Raw genomic sequence first — 20,624 nt, 5'->3', positions numbered from 1 at the left:
CTAAACCTTTCTTACATGCTTGAAATTTAACTGCAATTCTATTACTTTTAATTATTTATTATTACCAGTTTACCTAGTGCAGCAAATGTGTCTCTCAAGTCTGCTTTGTCAATAAAGCCATCCCTGTTCTGATCCATGATGGTAAAAGCCTGTTGGAAGAAAAGGGGCAATTTACTACCATTGCCGTGTTGCACTGGACAGTGCTACAATCACACATACCTGTCCATGGGGCAGTATATTGATACTGTAAGGAAGAATATTTAACTTCTTTTGATTCATCCACACCATGCCACATTGCTGTGCTTTCCTCACTTTCAACATATTACTGTATCTTGGCAAGGGGCTTAATTAAACCCTCCCAAACCTCTTCTTACTAAATTAATGCTCAGTGCAGCGTGGAGCTGGTCTGAAGCCAATGCTGGCAGCTTTAGCCATTCAGGCCTTAACCCATAAAAGTTTGAACTAGGAAAGCTCTAGTCATGGGTTACTCCGTGTGTTTTGTACCTTTCCCATATCCCAGTCCTTTGTTCAGCTATCCTATTCTGTAAAACATTTAATTACTGTAAATATCTCTCTACTATTAAGCTAAATTCAGTTTCTTCCGGACCTTAAAACTGTGCTTCACAGAAGGAAAGCTGAATTTAAAAGAGTACACAGAAATTTAGGTTTCATGGTATTATTTATTCAAAGTTTGTTTCCCTTTCCAATAAGTTGTATCCTTCAGACAGTACTAATTGTGCTCTGAATGACCTTAATGTGCTGACCTTAAATACTTCTTGTCAAGTAAAATTCAACTTTTGATTTTGATTCAACTTTTTCTATTTTCAGCCAACACAATTTATGTGCTCTACCCATTATTTATCCAGCTCACTAACTGTCTATCTACCTATTTGCATGTCTGTCTATTTGCTGCCATCACACTTTTCATGTTTCATTGATTTTGAAAGATTTTAATGACCTGAAATTCCCCTGAACATACTATGAGGAATATTAGTAGAACCAGTCATGTCTCTGAAGATGGTTATCTGTCTGACATGCACATCAATATGAGAGTGTATCTTTACAATGACCAGGAAACATTTTGCTTCAGGATTATTATGAAAGACAACATTCCCCTGAGACTGCAGCCAGTCCATTGCAACTACAGTAACTTGCAGAGTTTTAAAGTCTACACGGTGCACTTCTTTCCATGATCATATTATATTAACACATCTTCATGTAGTTTTACCTCCAGTTTCTTACAAAGCCTCACTGCTCACGTTCCCGTTTGCCCACGTGATTACTTGCAGTATGAGTGCTCATAACCCTCCCTTTACCTGCCAAGCCATCACCTAACAGAAGAATTAAGCCCAACTCTTTAGCGTTGCTTTCTTTCCTTTTGGGGGGGCTTGCTTTAAAGGGTGATTAAGCATCCCCACAATTTGGAAGCTCAACAGAAAGAAATATGAAGACCAAAGCAGAGCCCTGCAAGTTCACAGAAGAAAGGAAGAGCTTTAGAGCTTTAGAGCATTTTATATCTTAATAAGTGAACTTAAAATAACACAATCACTATGATGCTGAAACATTTTCTAGTGAGCTTGTTGAAATCTCTGCATGAAACTGTTCTGATCAAAAACAACTTTTCAACCAAAATGAAGACATATTTTTCCCCCAAGTAACATCACTTGAGCTCTTGGTTTTCACTGGACCACTCCACTGTCTCAAGACATTGCCATCATTCTGCCACTGTCCCTCCAGAAATGCTCCAAACGCTATCTTATTTAAAGTAGTTCAAAAGTAGCATTCTGACCAGCACTTATTTTTGAAGCTAGGTCTTCAGACAGTATTCCTTGGAGAAAATAAAACTGGAAGTTCATAGGATTCAAATGGGAGCTGGGAGAAGAATGTTAAACATGTTCCTGTTAACTCTGTGGAAAAGGTCAGCAGTTTCAATTAATTTACTTGAGCCATATTTACAATCTTTCGTATGAGTTTTTAGTCTCATTCACCATTGACTTTACTGGTGGGAATCCTCATGAAAAGTTGAAAGCCATGTGTACAAAATTTACAGTACCTATTTATCACATTGGATTTTACCTTGGATATGTGTGTGTGCAGGCTTATGTGACCAGTCATAGCTAACCAACAGCTCAAAATGCTGTTGCATAACAAAGAGTTAACAAAAATGGAAAAAAATAAATAATTTATACTGCCAAACCAATGGAAACTATGATGGCCTCGTGGACATTCCAGAATCAGAACAAGAGTGTAAACTCATCAAACAAATTAGCTTTCTTTAATTATGCATCAGCTTTTACACCAGCCCATTAGATTGGCCTCCTCACAGGTAACTGATGAAAGAATCCACAATGCCCAGTAATACCAAATTCTTTGGGGGCTGAAAGATGCTTACTTAGTTAACCTCAGCATGTTGCTTTCTTTTATGGGCATTTACGGAGCAAGGAGGCTGAGGGCTTCTCGGTGTTTCTGTTTCTAGTTTGTAGGCAGTGTTAGTAGGGCACAGAAGAACATTTTCTATTGCTATTGTGGAATAGTCCGCTAATTAAAGTCCTGGTTCAATAAAGCAGCTCTATTCAGGACAACACTTGAGCACTTAAGACTATTCTTATTAAAATACCACTTAAACTTAACTTTAAACATGTGCTCAAGTGTTTTCCTGAATTAGGGCTCAAGTAGATGAGATAATAATTTTATTTTTTGTGGACCTTAGGGGCTTTTTAAATAAGCCTAGGGTTTGAAACAGGAGAGTTAGGGAGGGACAGAATGAAGGAATGAAAGAACGAAGGAAAGAACAAACAAACACACAAGGAAAATGATATACCAGCCAAAACCACAGAGATGATTCAGAAAACAACTGTGTGTTCTATTAAAGCAGATGGAGAATCAAATAAAGATTACAAACAAAACCTATGTTACCCATTAGCAGCGACGGGACACTACAGGGAACAGCAGAACAGTGACCAACCTCTTTGAACTCCTGGATCTGGGTTTGTTCAAACATAGAGAATACATTGGAACCACCTTCTACCCTCTTCTTTGCCTTTTTTGGAGCCTGTAATATAAATAAGAAGATCGGGTATGTATTACCTTGTCTGTTAAGAACCCATGAAAACAAATTCCGTCTTTAACTGAAGGCAAAATATGTACAGTCAAGTAATACAAGAAAATTGTGTTTTATCATGACAAATTTTTTATTTCAATCCTCAACATATATATATATATATATATGGCATATAAAAATGCTGGTTTCGTTACAAATGAATCTCTCACTAAGGGTTTCTGCCATTGCCTTGCTCTGGACTAGAACCTGGCAGCTCAGAGAGTCAAGGACAGCTTGTCACCGTGCTGCCTTGAAAGCAGTACGGGACCCACAGTGTGACGCTGAGAATCACAGCTGGGCCACTGCTTGTTCCCTGGGGAAAGCGACCTCTGCCAGAGCCTTTGACACCGGAGTCTGCTTCCCCTACCGCACTGGCTTTGCTGAGCTCTCTGCTAGGGGAGGAGTGGCACAAGCTTATAGTCTCACTTGGAGACGGAGGCTGAAATTCCCATACCTGCAGTTCTCAAGAAACACAAGTAATTCAGGTAAGTGGCTGTGGGAACTCCTTCCCCGCTCCTGAGCAGAGGTAGGCAGCCAGGCTCAAAATGAGGCACTATATGAAGACTCAGCTAGGGAGCTGTAAAGGGAAATTGTATCCTTCCCGAGTGACACAGAAATATTTAGAAATCTGCTCTATCTGGACCAATGCAGATTGAACAGATTCTTCCTATGCAGGAATGCCTTCTACACCTGGAGGAGAGTCTATATTCCTGCACCAAGCTCTGATAATACACTACATTGCCTCACTAGATTAGATAACTACATTATCTTCAATAAACAGAAGGCCAGACTTTTATCACCAGGCTATAGTCTGAAGGCTAAGGCACAAAAAGAATGGGGAGAGAGCTGTGATTATATTTAAAAACCTAATGTCCACTAAAAATGAATCAGAACTAGGCATCATTATATACCTCTGAATAAGGGCCCAACCAGCTTGCCTAAGACAACAGAGTTTTTGCTTTGCAGTAAGGAAGCAAATCTGTGATTCTTGTGGATTACAGAAATGTTTTAAACATAGCATTATCTTTATTTGGGGCAGGACAATGAGCTACATGGTCTCTTGAGTTCCCTTCCAGACAGATTTTTTTTTTCTGTATCATTTCTACTTTTAAACTTCATTATCACAGTCCCACCTGCTTCTCATGTCATGGAAAATTAGTTTTATTCAGTTTGGGCTATTCTGCATGAAACAGAAGGCAACTTCTACTGTCTCCTTTCATCAAAATAAAAAAGCCTGTGAAGGTTCAAATTCAATACTGATTTCAAATATCCTGAGGAGCAGAGCAGCTCAAGGAAATATTCCCACTTGACTCTGTTAGAAGCATACATTGTCTGATCAATTTAATTTGCCAGGCAGATTTCCGCACTCAGTCATCCTGCTGTAGATCCCAGGTTGAAAATTAGGGCTATGGTAGACATTCACCCACATGCCCACACTGCAGACCTGTCAATCTCCAATCAGCTAATTCAAAGTACTAAATCTGGAAATAGGAATGGAAATGAAAAGAAAAATGTATTTGTAGTGAGGATAAAAACAAGGATAAAATGCCATCCCAGGCATGGAAAAAAAGTGAATAAATGGAATATTTAATGAATGTAGAAATATTGATTTTGGAATAAAGAGATTCCCTCCTCCTCCTAACACATGAAATAAGTGTTATTTTGAGCAGCAACGGGCAGCCTTCCATGTAACGTGAGGTGCCTGGTGGAGGTTTTCAACACTTCCAGATTGACTGGAAATATTAAGAACAATCCTACATATTTACAGTGTACTTGTTCCCTGAGGTGAAAAGAAAGCAGAGGTTACCCAGAGGAATGTATTGCGAGCTGTCGAGGGAACTGGCCGCACGGCACAAGGCTGGCCTCAACGCTTTCGGGTGCAGCAGCAGAGCTGGTTCTCCTGTGATCTTGTAGCTGATCATTATGAAGGCAAAACACGTGCTTTCCTGTTCTCATACTCTGCTCTGCTGTGGCCAAATACAGCAGCCATATTCAACACGGTAAAAAATTTCCATGCTAGTAAACAATTTGCACCTTTTAAGATTAACACCACAAGGAAAGAGAGTGGGCACCAGCTCCAGGTTTGGTGAACTTTGTATGCCAAACACTAGCAAGACACCCATTCTTCCTCAACGGAGTTTGCTGGGTTCTCTCTGCAGTAACACTTTAAACAGGGGCTATAGAGGTAAGGAAGGGTCAGACTAACCCAAAAGCTGTGGCTCATAGTCTATTAGAAACAGACCATCAGCAACAACAAACACTATCCAAAAGTTTCTTAAAGTTAGTGAAGTTCTATTTTAGGCAGAAGAGATTGAAGCCTATTTATCCAGAGAACAATCACCGTACTAGGACAACTTCATCCCAGCACGATACTTGTTCATGCCTACTCTTTCTTTATTAATCTCCGGGGATGATAAAGGACATCGGTGCCCATGTGGCTCATTCTATCTTTAGTTTTTCTGCTGAAGCTCTGAGTGTGGATCCTATTTATGATCTATCTGGTCACTTGTGGAATGGGACTAAGACCACCAGTGCATTTCACAGGGGCCAACGAACAGCTGTCGGGTGGGAATGGCTTTCCATCACCAATTTCAAGCTAAGTCTGTTGGCATCAAAGGTATCCAGCATTCTGGATCATCAGTCTCCTGTCTTTGTATCTGCAGTACTGGGAATGTAGTTCGATCTCTTCTGAAAAGCTAGGAAATCCATAATCACAGAAAGAAACTGTGACTTGATTTTGCATGACTGGTGGATAGGGAGCTGGGATGGAGAGTAAGGATGAGTGATAAGGAGGTGGAGCAGGAATATTGTCACTGTCTTTCTGACGGGTAAGTCAAATCCTCTAGGAGACTAGAAATAGGTCCGAGCTGCTGGCTGACAGATCCAAACTCTCCAGAGTTCTTTAATGAACAGAAACGGGATTCTGACTCAGGAGTATCTCTCTGAAAGAGTTACCTACCAAAAAGGGTAATACAGAATTGAGCAAATACATGGTTTCTAAACTGGGACGTGTCAAGTATTTAGTAGGTGACCTACAGATGGGTGAGGGGACTGAGACATCACTACTCTCTGCCTTGATTTCTCCATTTGTAAAATGCGATGGGTACCTAGCTGCACTTTGCAAAGATGGTTGCTCTATCTTTGCAACATGTGCTCTCAGACTGACATACAAAATGTGCCAGATGAGGCTGAAGAGCTGGGGGTCCCCTGGGCTCGTATTCCAAGGCCTCGAGAGCACAACAGCGGGAAGAATGTTGCAACAACTGAACAAGGCTATTAATATTCCTGCCTGAGTGTATTAATCATCCCATTGTGAACAAAACAACACTTCACTTTAGAAGAGAAACCGCAGGCTTGTTGCATATCACTCATTTGTCTCACCAGTGTTAGCACTCTCTCAATTAGCCTGGGTTTCAAAGGGTCTCTTTGCTTTCTTTCTTTTTTTTTTTAAAGAAGCTTTAAATGAAAATTTGAGCCATAACAAAATCTGGTCCCAAGACAGCTCTGCTGAGCCAGGCACTTGCTCTGAGTTGTTTTTCCTTCACTGAGATTCTTTACATTTCTCCTGTCTGGTAGTGTCAGGGAGTACACGGATAGGGCATGGATACGGACAGCCAGAAATGATGAGCACACGTTGCCTTTGCCTTTCTGGATACAAGAGTAAGGATGATTTTGTTTATATTTGTGTTGGGGGGTTAGCTGTGTGTGCACATGCGTGTTAGTGAGATGTGAAGGGAATATGTTTAAGTGCATTAGAGTGAAGGAATCTCTTCTGGTTTAAGGGCAACCTACAAAGAAAAGGGGGCAAGGAATCAGCTTATATCTTTACACGCAAAGGAGGAAAAAGTGGAAAATACTTGATTCTTACTTCAGAACACAAGCCGTTGTTTACCCTGATAAACTTACAAAAGGCTGGGGCTAGAGTAGGTTCATGACATCAGAGATAGAAACTTAATTGCGCCAGCCCCTTCAGCGAATTTCCCAGACACCCCAGAAGGCAGTGGTAACACAGATGCACTGCTGCCAGATAGCGAAGGTGCAGCTCCATGAGATGTTAGCTGCTCTGCACTGACTGCTCAGGCGCGAGCTTCTGCCCTGCTGCAGGTGTGAAGCAGCTGACCCCTGCCAAGCCTCTTCCGTAGAGCAAGAATGTCTCCATGGACAGGCAGGCAAAACAGGCAGTAATCTGACCAGAAGCTGTATCTTGGTAGGTAATTCACGTAGTCATCGTCTTTTGGGGAGGTCAATCCCCAGTTTGGTCCACCACATCCTAAAACACTCAGAAAATACTCTAAGTAAAAGAAAGATGACACAGTGTGATATTGCTGACAGCCAAAGTTAAAACACAAGCAGAAATCTGTCCCCACCCAATAACCTACTGTGTATTTTCTTTTCTTTAACTGAAAAGGACACAAAATCTTTCCACTCTCTCCTGGGAAGGAGTTCTTCAGAGAAAAAGAGTGGAGTACACTATTAAGAGCCTGCTTTGGTTGTCTTTTACCCTGACTCATTCATTTAATCCAGGGCAATGCAGGCATAAGGTGCTACCAGCTTTGAATTACACTCTTTCACATTTAATACTTCCTTCCTTTGCAACTATGTCAGTGGCTACAGAAAGGACAGAATCATCCATCATCTCGTTCAGATTCTGCCCACTGCTGTGATCCACAGTACGATGTTAACTCTGAGTTACTACTACTTTTTCATCCATCACACTTTCTCCTTGTTTTCTACCTGCTCTGGGATCTCAAGACTGATGTTCCCTGTGTTTGACTTTTGGTCTTTACTGAATCCAGCTTCTGAATCAAAAGTTACATCTCAGGCCCATCCAAGAGATTTCTGCAGCATTGAACAGAATTTTTGTTGTCATTGTCACACGAGTTTGCTCTGCTGAGATATTTTACATTGCATCTGCACAAAGATCCCAGCCATGGGCAAGCCACATGTTTTTAGCATGGTTTAGGTCCTTTCTGGGGCAGGTGAGCAGGATATGGCCAGCCCAAATGCTTGCCTTTCAGGGAACAGTCTAGAGGAAAAAGCAACATAAACTGCTCTAAGGGCACGATTTGCATTTCAAACAGGCAACAGCCTCAGATCATTCAAATAAAAACCCACATTATCAGAAGTGAGGAACACAAGATCTTTTTATTACCCACTCTGCACTCACAAACAGATCCCTCCCTTCTCATCCTCACTCCATTTTATATGTAGTCCCAGCCTCCCACACACCCACACAGACACACACACACCTTTGATCCCTGCTAGATACAAAAATCTGTTGGACTGCATCTTCCCTGCTTCACACTCATGTGAAAAGCTTTCTCCTTTGCCCCACATAAAATCCCTTCCCAATAACTGTCTCCTTCTTTCCGCATGCACAGCTACACTGAGAGCATGTGCTATCTCCCAATACTTATCTACGGACAGCAGATAACCTCTCCAACCGCAGATTGCTTAACCTCTGTGACCCAACGTTCACTAACTGTTTTCCCCACCCAACAAATTTTCTTCTCTGGCATATACATATCCTCCTGTTTTGTGTAAACAAGCAGTCGCTCTCCACCCACACGCTGCCTGTGCTCGCGCACACACACGCATGTACACACACAGGCACGCATGTGCACATGCGGGCACAGAGAGCGCAGCAGTGGGACAAAAGGCCACATTTCCAGCTGGTGAAGTCAGCCCGGCTCCACTGAGGTCAGTCCCCTTTTCAGTACAGGTGGTGCATTCCAGGCGGTTACGCAGGCTGCAGAACGCATCTGATCAGAATGCAATCTATTTTTGGGTAAGAGTTCCCTTCGGCATGCAGAATTTGCTACAAGGTGTCACTCGAACAGAATAAACACAGGGATGTTTTCGGAATATGAAAAAGGCCTCCCTCTCCTCTCTTCCAGCTCTCTTCCTCCCTTCCTTCTCTCCAGCAGCATCGTGCGTGTGGAGACACCGCAGACCCAACTTTGCTGAAATTCCCTGGAATTGACGGAGAGCCGTGGAGCCACAGTGCTCTGAACTCCGCTCTGCAGCACTTGTGTGGTCTGCTCTTGCTAGAAAAATTATCTCCCTGAACCCTGCCTCTCTCATTCTCATCAGCCCTGTATGTCAGAGCCTAGTAGCACTGGCTGACTTGTAATTATTTTTTACTATGCTGCTTTGTCTGCACTAATCCTTTGAAAGTAGCTTTACTGCACATCTGAAATATTATGATGCTATAAAACCTCTGTAATATTTATAAATCCCTTAAGACATCATAAAGAGAGAAAAAAACCTCCCCACAGAGTTCATCTAGCATAATTACATATACATTTCCCTCTGATTAATAAAAAATGATCACTTCCTTATGTAAAGATATTCTTCAGCTTTCTTTCATTAAGACTATTTTTTCCTTCCCATTTTAAATCTGTTTCATGTGTCCCTGTATAGTAAGGTATTTCAGAAGATATTTTCCCAAAACAAAAGGCACAATGAAATGAACCACCGCAGAGAATCATCACTTGAACGGGGAGTGAGGAGACCGAATAGAGCCTTTTGCTACAGTTTCACATCTCCTAACTTATGCAATTTGGCCGCAGAATGTGCTGAAATATTCTAGAACATCAAGCGGTGTGGTGTGTCATGTCGACAAATAGGAGGGAAAGGAACCGGCAAATAAAAATTAAAAGGAAATGAAAGGAAAAAGAAAGACCCAGCACTCCCCCTGCCCAGCTCCCAAAAGGGCTGGCTTAGACTTTAGTGAAGCCGATTAAAGGAAAACCTGTAAATCCACAGCTGAAGAGGAAGAATCAGCACAGACACTGTTCATCTCTGAAACGGTGATGAGGAACACGATTAGTGGCTCGGGTGTTCAGTGAGAAACTATTTACATAGGGCTTGCACAGGCTGAAACCGGAACCTAGTTTTGTGCATGGGTTTTAGAAATGACTTTGAACATGGTTTTATCTTGCTCAGAACAGCACTTGGATCACATTCATCACCTGCTTAAATGGGATCAGGTTTAAACTAAGCTTTGAGAAAGCTTTTTATACACAACTCCCTCTCCAGTGTCCTCCAGAATCAAATAGTGCATAGCCTAAGGGAGCCACTGGGTAGCATTATATTAAGACAGCCTGAAAAGAACCTGCAAACAGGAGAAAAATGAGGAAACAACTGAAATCACCAGCTCTTTTTTGAATATTGTTATAGTAATCCCTCTGAGTTTGCAGAAGACAAAGACAGAGCCAGATCTGCCTGCTGCCCCTCAGGCAGGGATTCTTTGCTCTTTGGGACGACTCCGAGTGCACCTCTGATGCCGAGGTGGCACCTGAGTCCCAGAGCTAAAGCCAACAGGGAGCGGGGTAAAGGTAAGACATGGGAATCTCTGCAGTACTCCTTACTTCTCCCCCCCATCTACAGAGATAGCCCTTTCCCTCACTCCCCATCAAGCCATACTAGACCTTAGGACTATTAATGCTGGTTAATACCAGCAGTGCCAGTCACTGCTGCCCTAGTGGATTAGTCTTGGAAAGAGATGCATGAGCTCTTCCCTTCAGCAAGTGCATCTATGTTTCATAAGTCAAGACTGTCATCTTTCTCCCTGCATTTGTTAAACTGTTGCAGAAAAGTCCTCTGAAGTTTGCAGCTCGCTCTATGGGCTATATCTTCATTCTGGATGTGATACTAAATACAATATTTCATGGGGTCCAATGTGATTATTACTGCTCTGCTAGAAAGGTCATGGTCAGAAAGAAAGACAGATAGAGAGGTAAACAGACAGCCATGGGAAAAAATAAAACCTACCATGCTGCTGCTGCTCCTTCCGCCCCTTCTCTGCCAACTAGTCAGCCAGCAAACACAGTGCCAATTGTCTCTTTATATAGTGTCACCAAGGAATAAAAATATGCCTGCTCCAAGTTTAGACAATAGATGTAAGATTGGAAAAGTGCAGTAATTGGATCCCAATACCATTCCAAGCATCTGTTCCATGCAGGGCTTTTGCCTTCACAGAAATATTGCAATAGATAAGCAGAGTAGGCAGTTGGGATACAATTGGACAGCACTCACAATAAGCTAGAGCTGAACGGGGCTTTCCCATGTACTTCTAAATAATGAACACCATGCACGCACTACAGGGATTTTAAATGGACAAGGCATCCTGAAAAAGCAGAAAGAGAACCACACTCCTTGAGAAAACAGAGAAGAAACTAGCAGTAAATGCTGGCCGCTGAGACAGCTGGTTGCTTCAGAGCCTGGTGCCCTCATTCGGAGCCTCAGCAAAATCAGTGAGGTTCTGTATTGCCGCAACTATAACTGGGATGTGTGCTGGAAAAAAAATCTACTCTACAGATGGCAATAAAGTGAGGCAGACCAGGTCCGATTTCCCTGAATCTATTACATGTCTAAAGTCCAGGGACCAGATCTCAAGCTACTGCAAATTGATGAAGAGTCATGGACTTTAAAGCATGAAAAAAAAAGATGTGTAGCAATGCATATGGTGTTGAGAGCAGGAGAAAATAGAAGGCAGCACAGGAACCACAAGGGCTATGTCTCTCAGGGAATGCACATGGACATTAATGCATACACATTCCATCCAACTCATAAATCACTTTTGGCATTATAACAATGGGCCAAAACTTTAACCAGTACAAACTGGCATGATTCCTCCGAAGTGAATTCATACCTGCTAAAGGTCTAGTATCTGTGTGTGCGAGTATCTATCCAGTACAAGTGGTGCATTAAAAAAAGCAACAACAGGTTTTTCAGGAATATGCACTAGCATCTGAAGTACATGTCTACATCAGTCACACTGACTTTGGGTCAGGAAAGTGCTTAACCCATTAACTGAGCTTTGAGACAGACAAAAGTTTAAGTGTCTAGCTGAACAAAGACCTTGCTCTTTCTCCAGGTCTGGCCCCTTACCGTGCTGTCATCTCTAATCTTAGATTTGACTGCATGCTTTTTAGGGCAAGGACTGTTTTAGGTGTTATGAAGTACCTTGAACAACTACAGGGATAATTAAGTAATAAATAAGCATAATACAATTCCTCTGGCTTCAGAAAAATTGTTGTGGATACAAGTCTGAATTTAGCCTAGTGTTCATTGTTCTGACTTCAGTGGAGTTATACCAAAACCTAGTGCAATGCAACATAAAAAGAAATCCCTCACTCCACTCACCTGTAACTGCCTGGGGGGATAGCAGACCCATCTTTGTATTTCAGACTGAGTTTGGTAAGCTGAAAAAGTCAGAATAAGGCTTTTGAAGAAAATGGAATGGAATTTCAAAGGTTTCCTGTAAGCAATGGGACAAAGACTTACCATATTCACTGGTTTAGGTCCTGATCCAGCAAATCTGTTGAGCATGTGTTTAATTTCAGGGAGGGAATAGTCCCACTGAAATCAATATAACTGATCACATACTTACATTTAAGAACGTGGTTACACGTTTTGCAGGATCAGCGCTCTAATCCTGGCACAAGAGCCATACGAGCAGCCACTTTGTCATGGACCTCACTAGGCCTGGGATTCCGTCCTGTGACTGCTGTGCCCTTTTTTGGAAGGATACTTATCTTTTCATGTAACTATTTCATGTGTTTGTCCTAACAGCTGTATTAACAGATGCTTTGTACTGTTTCTTTGAGAGTTTTGTTTTCTCTTATCTAGTATATCATCAATCATGATTATTATCAGCAATTTGCTCCTTAGTTTTCTAGCTTGATCTGCAGGCATTTTCCAATAGTGCTTCTATTTTCTACATTGATCTTTGTCTTTTCACAGAATTTCTACATTAAATGAATTCTTCCAAGCCATTTTTTAATGATGTGACATGTTAGGATAAAACCCCCACAATACTGTGTATTGGTAATGCACATGTACTGAGAGACCAGAACCCTCTCTGCTTAGTCTATAAAACAAATCCACAGAGGAATTAAGGGAGACATACATCTTGGCTTTAAAGGTCTGCTTGCTTCTGCAACTGCCTCCAAATTATAGAAAGGCTCCAGACTGGAGAGGGGAGGGAGAGAAGGGGGGAATAACATAAGGACTGGAAAAGAAAGGCTTGAATTTAATTGCCCTAAAAATTTCAATCATTCAATCTGGTAATTAGAGAGCTGGCTGATTCAGAAGGCAATTTCATTAAAAAAAAAAAACAAAAAAACCAAGATAATTGATGCTAAGTGAATATTTTACCTGAAATATTAAATACCAAACTTAAGTCTGCCTCCAGGGCCCTTTCTGCTACCCCTTTTTGATCTGTCTTTCTACTTCTTTGTATTTTCCTCTCACATGACTCAACAGAACAGGACACTCCTTTAAGAATCAGACTGTCATGGGGACAGGTTTATTTGAACTCTCTGTGCTGTGAAGGAGACAACATAATGATTTATTAGTAAAGAAAATAATAATAGGAAGTCTCCTGAGATCCAGCCTGGCTGCAAATCTCAGTGAGATTTTCCAGCATTGAGTGCCTATGTCTCTCTGGCCATAAGCAAGGTTTGATGTACTACTAAGGGGAATGGCTTTCTTATGAACTTAACAATACTTACCAGAATGTCTCATGTTTAATTCTGGAGCCTCTGATGCTGCAAAATGATACTTAAAGGTAGATCTCTGCACTCATGCAGAGCACTGTGGATGTCGGTGTCACAGGGGTCGGATTGCACAGATCTCTTTGCAGGATGGAGAGCAGGCTTATTGCACACTGTTCAGAAGTAACTGTTAGTTTTCTAATGTTTAAGAGTCTAATAAACCAGGAAAGCATCTTATACATATCTTCAAGGAATGACATGCCTAGAAATTAAATAGATATTAATTTCTACTAAATGTATAGATAGAGAAATGATAGAGAATGATACGCTCTCCCTCTGTTAGCAGTATTGAATCTCAGCCTTAAAAACACCTCTTAAGAAGAGATTCTGTACCTTTTGCTGATCAGGAAGACTGCGTCAAATGTATTCATGTGCCTCTACCACATCCATCTTTGAGACTGGTCGTGAAAATGTGTTCTGATCCTTATATCATCACTACCTAAAAAGATGCAGAACACAGGATTTAGTGACAGTTCTTCTGGCGAGATGGGAAGCTGAATGGAGTGCAGCCTAGTTCAATGAGGAGAGAGCAAAACACTAGTGCTGCATGTGTTACATAGCAAATGTATAACAAGCACCTTGTACATAATCCCAGCTATCGCAGACTGAGTTTTGAGAACAACTTCATACCACAACATTCCAGTTCCTTCTGCACACAGATAGGCTTCTTTCATGTCTTTGAGTGGCATGCCTTCAAAAGAAGACAAATGATAGCTAAACATATTTGGGAACTGAAACTTCCCATATCCTGCCAATAAGTAGGGCCAGTCCTCAAAACCTGTGGAAGGGATGTGTCTCAGCCTTCATGCCAAAGGACTCCCCTCCCTATGCACAGTCCAGTGCTTCATCTCTAGGGCTGATATCTAATTTGTGCTGAGTAGAAGGACAAGGCCAGGCATTGTCTCAAAACAGAACTCACATGAGCCTCATCCTGGCCCTCTGCACTCTGGCAAAAGGCACCTCCTGGGATTGCCAACTTGTGCTGTTTTCTGGCCATGTCACCTGTTTGCTCATTTCTGTATGCTCCTAACATACTCTAAGTTACAGATGTTCATTTATTCTACAGGTGGGGAACAGAGATACTCAGTGATTTACCCAAATTCGGATAAGAATCTGCAGCAAAGCAGCAAACTGAAGCACTGTCTTGCAAGTCCTGGCAAGTGTGCAAAGCCTGGCTCGTGAGTACAGACCAAGTATCTCTCAAGTAGGAACTAGAGTGAGAACATCAGCTTATTCCACCTAAACCACCATCAAGAACTACCAAGTGAGGTGGATTTCAAGCCCACTAGGGAGAATAAACAAGTTCCTCTGAACCACCCACTTTTCCTTAATTACCTTAAATTAATGAGGAGCTCCCCTTCCTTTCAGAGACACAATGATCCCCTTTTCCTTTCTCCCTACAGCAGTTTTGTTAGCGGCTGATTAAATCCTTGATACAGAGGACACGTTTCTTTCTGACACTGCTGCTCAGAAAGCCCATTGGTTAAGCTTGGCCTGATTACTGTATTTTGGAGCCTGGCAACAAGGTGAGTCTCAGAAAACCTAGTGTTACGTTCACTGTACATGGAGCTGCCTACACTTCAGGTACAACAAAGAAAGAGCTATTAAAGATACCTCTGCAGAATTTTAAGAAAATTAAACAGTACAAGTCCCGCTGAGACTCTTCTCTCTCTTGAAAAGAGACACATAGACTATTTGAAAACAGCCAGGGCTGCTGTAGTTGTTAATTAAGTTTTGTGCATTTGTTGTTCAGGATGCTGAGTCCTGATCTCCTTCCCTGACTTCCCCCTCCCTCTCTGAGAATTCATAGCAACTATCTAATCTGACAAAAACTGTGTTCTCTTTTATACTTGGGGGTCACTTTATGTTACTTACAGCGTGTTGCATTGTGTCAAAAGGCATAATACAACATAATGAAAAGCAGACTAATATAACTCAACATGACATGAATGACATAATATGATGTGGCCACTGAAAAATGCACTGTTGTCATTGTTTTGTGTTTTCATTTGATACCTATTTGCTATTCCAGCTTTGGGCATTTGTTGTAGAATTTGAGGAGGAGATTATGGACTGAGTGTGCCTGATTCTTCTGTGGCTCCCATCATTTTTGCACCGGGATCACTTCATTGACTTTGCTGGGTTTCCTCCTTATTTACACTAGTAAGAAACAGGCTCTAAGAAAATCATCACATAAAATGCAATTATATTAGGAGAGCCATTAAGTTGGAAAGTGCAGCTCCTGGGAGTAAGGAAATGACAACACTGTTATAGTCCTTGTAACCTTAGCTCTGCCCTCTTGGGTAGTAAATGAGACTGTACTATTTTTCCTGCAGGATGTCATTTCATTTTGTAGAAGTGTGTAGCAAAGCAGCTGTTCAATATTTCTTTTAACTTCATCACGTAGTCTGTGGTCCCATATCTCATTTGCTGCACATCAACCAAATCCTTTTGTGGGTTAGGTACTTTTCTTCTTCCTATTTGTATTCGCTTTTGTATTGTTCTAATTACCACAGTAAGTGTGTGTTTCCAAACCAAGGCTGAATCTGTCTTCCCAACACACCCACAAGGTTGAGAAACGCTGTTATTCCTTGTTTCATAGACAGAGAGCAGAAGCAGAAAAAAATATCTTACTATGGGTCCGATGGGAAGTCTGTCAGAGGCGAGACTAGAACCCAAGGCAGTAGAATACCAGCCTTTTCCATTAATTCTTTATTTTTCATCCCCTGGCTACCTTATACTGCCCAGTTTCACGGTGAAAAAAAGCAGACATATATATGTCTTATTTCTGAAGAAAACCTCAAACAACAACGATTGAAGTTGGAATGTTCTGGTGTTGCACTGAATCTCTACACAACAGCTCTGCCTTGTTTTCCATCCAACAGAACCGAAACAAAAGACACCAATAGCAACCAAAATAATCGGGCTGATAGTTTATAATGAAATCTTCCATAATTTTCACTAGAGTTTTATAGATCAAACTATCAAAGAACCATCTCCAGCCTTTTCTGTCTAATACGGGCCATAGCATTTCACGTTCCTGTATCAAGCTCATGGCTTGTGGTTGAGCTAAAACATATTTTTAGAAATTATTATTATTACCTTATGCTGATAGTAGTCAGCCAAGACAACCCAAGCAATGGCATCCTCAGTGACAGCATTTAGCCCTCTTTGCCTTCCAGCCAGTCTGGTTAGTGGACTGTCCTCACTGGTCTGCACTGGGTCACATCTGCAGTTTATCTTATCCTCCTTATCCACCTAAGACTGCTGGCCACACAGAAAGTCTCATCTGTACAGGTGTGATCTGAGAGGGACTGGAAGCAATGGGACAGATCACAACACAGTTGCTGCAAGATAGGATTTGATGAGAAAGTAATTAGCTTCTGTTGACAATGCCTGTTCTTTCTGGCAGCAAGGCGCCACTGGGAAGTAGGGTTATAACAAAGGGACTAAATTAATGCCAGGTATTTTGTGGTTTAATTGCAGATGAATCCCAGAGTGCATTGGATCACATCACACTGAGGTTTGTAGCCACTCATGTTCTGTGGGTTTCAGCACACATACATCTGAACAGAAGATAGGTAGCAATAGCGTCTCAGAGTCCAGCACAGATTTTAGGCTGCACCATCCCTAACAGCACTAGAAAAAGCACTGCCAAATGAGGGACAATTCAGGAACGTAAATGCAGTGACAAACGCCAGCTGAATTAGTTGTTTCGATCAGAAATGATGAGTGTAGTAACTTGGCATTGCTTTGCAGATGTTGAATGTAGGACATGGTAATAGGGCAATATTCCACCAGCACAGTAGCTGTAAAAGCTGGGAACTGCAGAGGCATTTAGCAATTCTTTGTAAATGTCAGAAATCCCTAATTCAAGCCTTTGACACTTTTCTCAAACGTCATTATGGGAGAAACATTATATGGCACAGCAACAAACCCTCCTGTTGGTACTAAAGCAGCAACCCACACTCATTACCTAGGATTAAAATAATGAAAAGCAATAGCAGGTTGGCATAGAAGAAAGGTGTTACATTCTGATCTCACAAACAATATCTTAAATTCATTGCCACCTCATTAGAATGAGTGGGATTATCTGGGACTGACCATGATGCAGCTGAGAAGAGGATCTAGCCTGATACCCTTTTTCTCTGTAGAGTTCGTAATGCTGGAAACTGGCTCCATTCGAGCCCAGGAGCTGCAAGTGAAATGTGCAGTGAGGTGGCTTGTACTGACAGCGGAAGCTCAGTGGGCAGCAGTGCATCCCGCCAGCGTAGGAAGTCAGGATAGGAGCCGGCCTGGCCAGACAGTGAGTTCTTGTGAGACAAGCTGAGCACCTGAGTACCCTCAGATGGACCCACTTGGGACTTAGTTCCTATATATTTCAGTGACCGTGGACAGAACTTTACAGGACTGGAAACCCAAGACACTGCTGAAGGTCTCTGCTCCTGTCTTTGCCAGTCTGTGGTAAGCTTTGCTCTGAGCTGAAACTAATCAAGTTCTTTTAACTTAGGACCCCCCAAGCTATCCTCATGCTGCTGGATGAATTATACTGTTGTGACATGTCTCGACCTGCTGTTCTGCTAAGTTAGTTAGCTAGCCCGTTTTACATTCCTGACACTTCAAAACACAGACAGTAGTTATGTATGCATGTGAGCCAACCCCAGTGTACTCAGAAATGCAACACAAAATCCCATGGTAGCCTGGAAATCTGCAGTACAGTCACTCAAACAGGAGGAAATGCCAATGCCGCATTCAGAGATACGCTCTATGCTCAAACATTCTCCACACCAGTACCCCCAAATCACAAATAACCCCCCCGATCACATTTTAGAGGAAGCAGGGTTTGAAAAATAATTATAAATTGTAGGAACTGCATTTCAGGTGGGCTGAATCACTCCCTGAGGTTCTAGTCTTCTGCCCTTGTCTGTGAAGGAAATACCTCTAACTTAGGCTTTTGGGTTTAAAAATAAATGAAACAAATCTGGGCCATGAACTCAGCACTTGGGCATATAGAAAGACTCCCTATAGCACAAGGTTTGACATCAAATCACAAGAACTGACAAAACTGAAATGCTCTGAATGCAGAGAGCTGAACTTGTGTAAGAAACAAATTTGACCCACAGAGTACCTTCTGGTGGAAGTCAAGACTAAGGCCCCTGGAAGCCAAAATCTCTCCTGAAGGGAAGAGCAGCAAACCGCTCATGGTACCTCCTTTGCTGGTTAGTTGCAGATCAGAGTACGCACGTGGAGATACTGCTCTACAGGCTGTCTGTCGTACCCTTTGCAGACACGAAAGCTGCTCCCTGCTGAAGGAAACAAATGCAGGAGAGCACTGCCGTTGCCTCATCTCTTCCGCCAAGGCTCAGGCAGCTGCACTCATAGATCAGGCCAGGTTCCTACGAAGGAGGGAAACTAACACATGATCTATCCTCAAAATGAATTTAGATGAGACACTTCTGTGATACTGCTCAGCATAACCATGGACATCGCACGCCATCTAATTGAAAACATATGGAGCAGTGTAGTCAGGAAAAGGTGCTCTGTGAGGGAAAAAATTCCACACAAATCCCAACAGATTCTCTGTTGGGAATCTAAACCGGAGGACCCTTATCATTGATAACTGTGCCTCCTAGCCAACCCTCAGCCTAACATCCAGGTATAAATAGCATATAGGCAATAGCAGCAACTGCAGAGGTAGGACTACCATGACCTTCTGCAGCCGGCAAATGTTTGCAAGCCAAAAACTTAACAAACTTACTTCCACTCAAAAGGTGGAAGTAAAGAAGAGGCCTTTTTCCTACTTTTAATTTTTGTATGGGGAGTAAATAATGTTCCATTACCAATGATAGACATTGAACTCTTGTGCTGTATTACAAGGAGAAAATGCATAATAACCCAGTAAGTTCTGTACGTTCACTTTCAGACCTAAGGATGCCATTCAGACCTCATAGATCACATGCATGTATCATCATAGAGCACAGAAGAAAATAACGTCCCTCAGGAGAGATTCTGCTCTGAACTCCTAGCCTAAGGTTTCTCTAAAATATGCCAGGCTGAAAAGAATCCAACTCTCATTAACCTCATTAAGCCAGACACTGTCTTTTGCCTACTGAGTGCATATTTGCTGAGGTAGGTAAATGTACAGTCTACTTAGACCTTATTTTCACCTGTAGTTTAATGTGTTTATGCAGGGAGAAGTCTTCTTTACTCATTTAGCCATTGTAGCTGTGCACTGTGCAGAAACTCATGTAGATAAACACAGGTTAGTGAAGAGATGTCATTTGCATTTGGATATTTGTCAGTGTGACACAAAAACAGCTAATGTGCAAGGAGGCGTTAGCTGTCTGTCATTCTGTATTTTCCTTTTACTATTTATTATTTCTTAGGAAAAGGAAATATACACTAAAATACTCAGGGCTAATAGAGGTGCAGAGAGAAGTAACTTTAGCAAATCCAGTTATTGTTCAACACTTGAGGCTCAGTCCTGGACATTTTGCTTCCTTCTAACCAGTAAGCTGACAGACCTTGGAAGGTAAGGCCTCCCTGAGGACAAGGAAACTGTGGACAGATTATTCCTATGCTGCCCTGCTCCAGCCTTTAGGTCAGAGAACATGTTTTGAGACTTCAGTAGGAGCTCTTGGGTATTCAGGTTTTTTTAATCAGCTCACTTGTCTACTTGACAGAAAGTGCAATTTAAGTTTCTAATGTATCAGATATGATGTCTAGGTGTCCTACAATGTTAAGAGGCTAAAGAAAAACAACCCAGAGCTCTTCAGGCAGCTTTTTCTAATTGTAAACCATGCTTGACTTCCTGATTTGTTTTATGAAAAAGCCACTGAGTGTATAGACATCCTTTATCCCTCTTAGCCACATTTCCTTTGAGAAATCCAACAGAGAAGGTGGATGCAATTATTGTAAATAGTTCTGGACAGAACCCAGAACAAATGAAAGTAAGAGGATAG

At 41.8% G+C, this 20,624-nt stretch overlaps 1 protein-coding gene across 4 annotated transcripts in view; it reads right to left on the bottom strand.

Moving 5' to 3' along the window:
- MYL10 (myosin light chain 10) overlaps positions 1-20,624 on the bottom strand; it is a 90,199-nt gene that overhangs the window by 11,283 nt on the left and 58,292 nt on the right. For 2 of the 4 annotated variants that reach the window (XM_064523406.1, XM_026107141.2), the window contains exons 3-4: positions 2,966-3,052; positions 74-149 (exon numbers count right to left, since the gene is read on the bottom strand). In XM_064523406.1, coding sequence (XP_064379476.1) covers positions 74-149; positions 2,966-3,001 — 112 coding nt within the window. In that variant the 5' untranslated portion in view covers positions 3,002-3,052. Of the gene's footprint in view, positions 1-73; positions 150-2,965; positions 3,053-10,876; positions 11,034-12,250; positions 13,218-20,624 lie in introns of those variants that run through there. The other 2 variants (XM_026107143.2, XM_026107140.2) reach the window with 2 other exon arrangements.

The sequence above is a fragment of the Dromaius novaehollandiae genome, chromosome 19, assembly GCF_036370855.1.
Source record: "Dromaius novaehollandiae isolate bDroNov1 chromosome 19, bDroNov1.hap1, whole genome shotgun sequence".
NCBI lineage: Eukaryota > Metazoa > Chordata > Aves > Casuariiformes > Dromaiidae > Dromaius > Dromaius novaehollandiae.
This window is presented reverse-complemented; position numbering and strand designations above follow the sequence as displayed.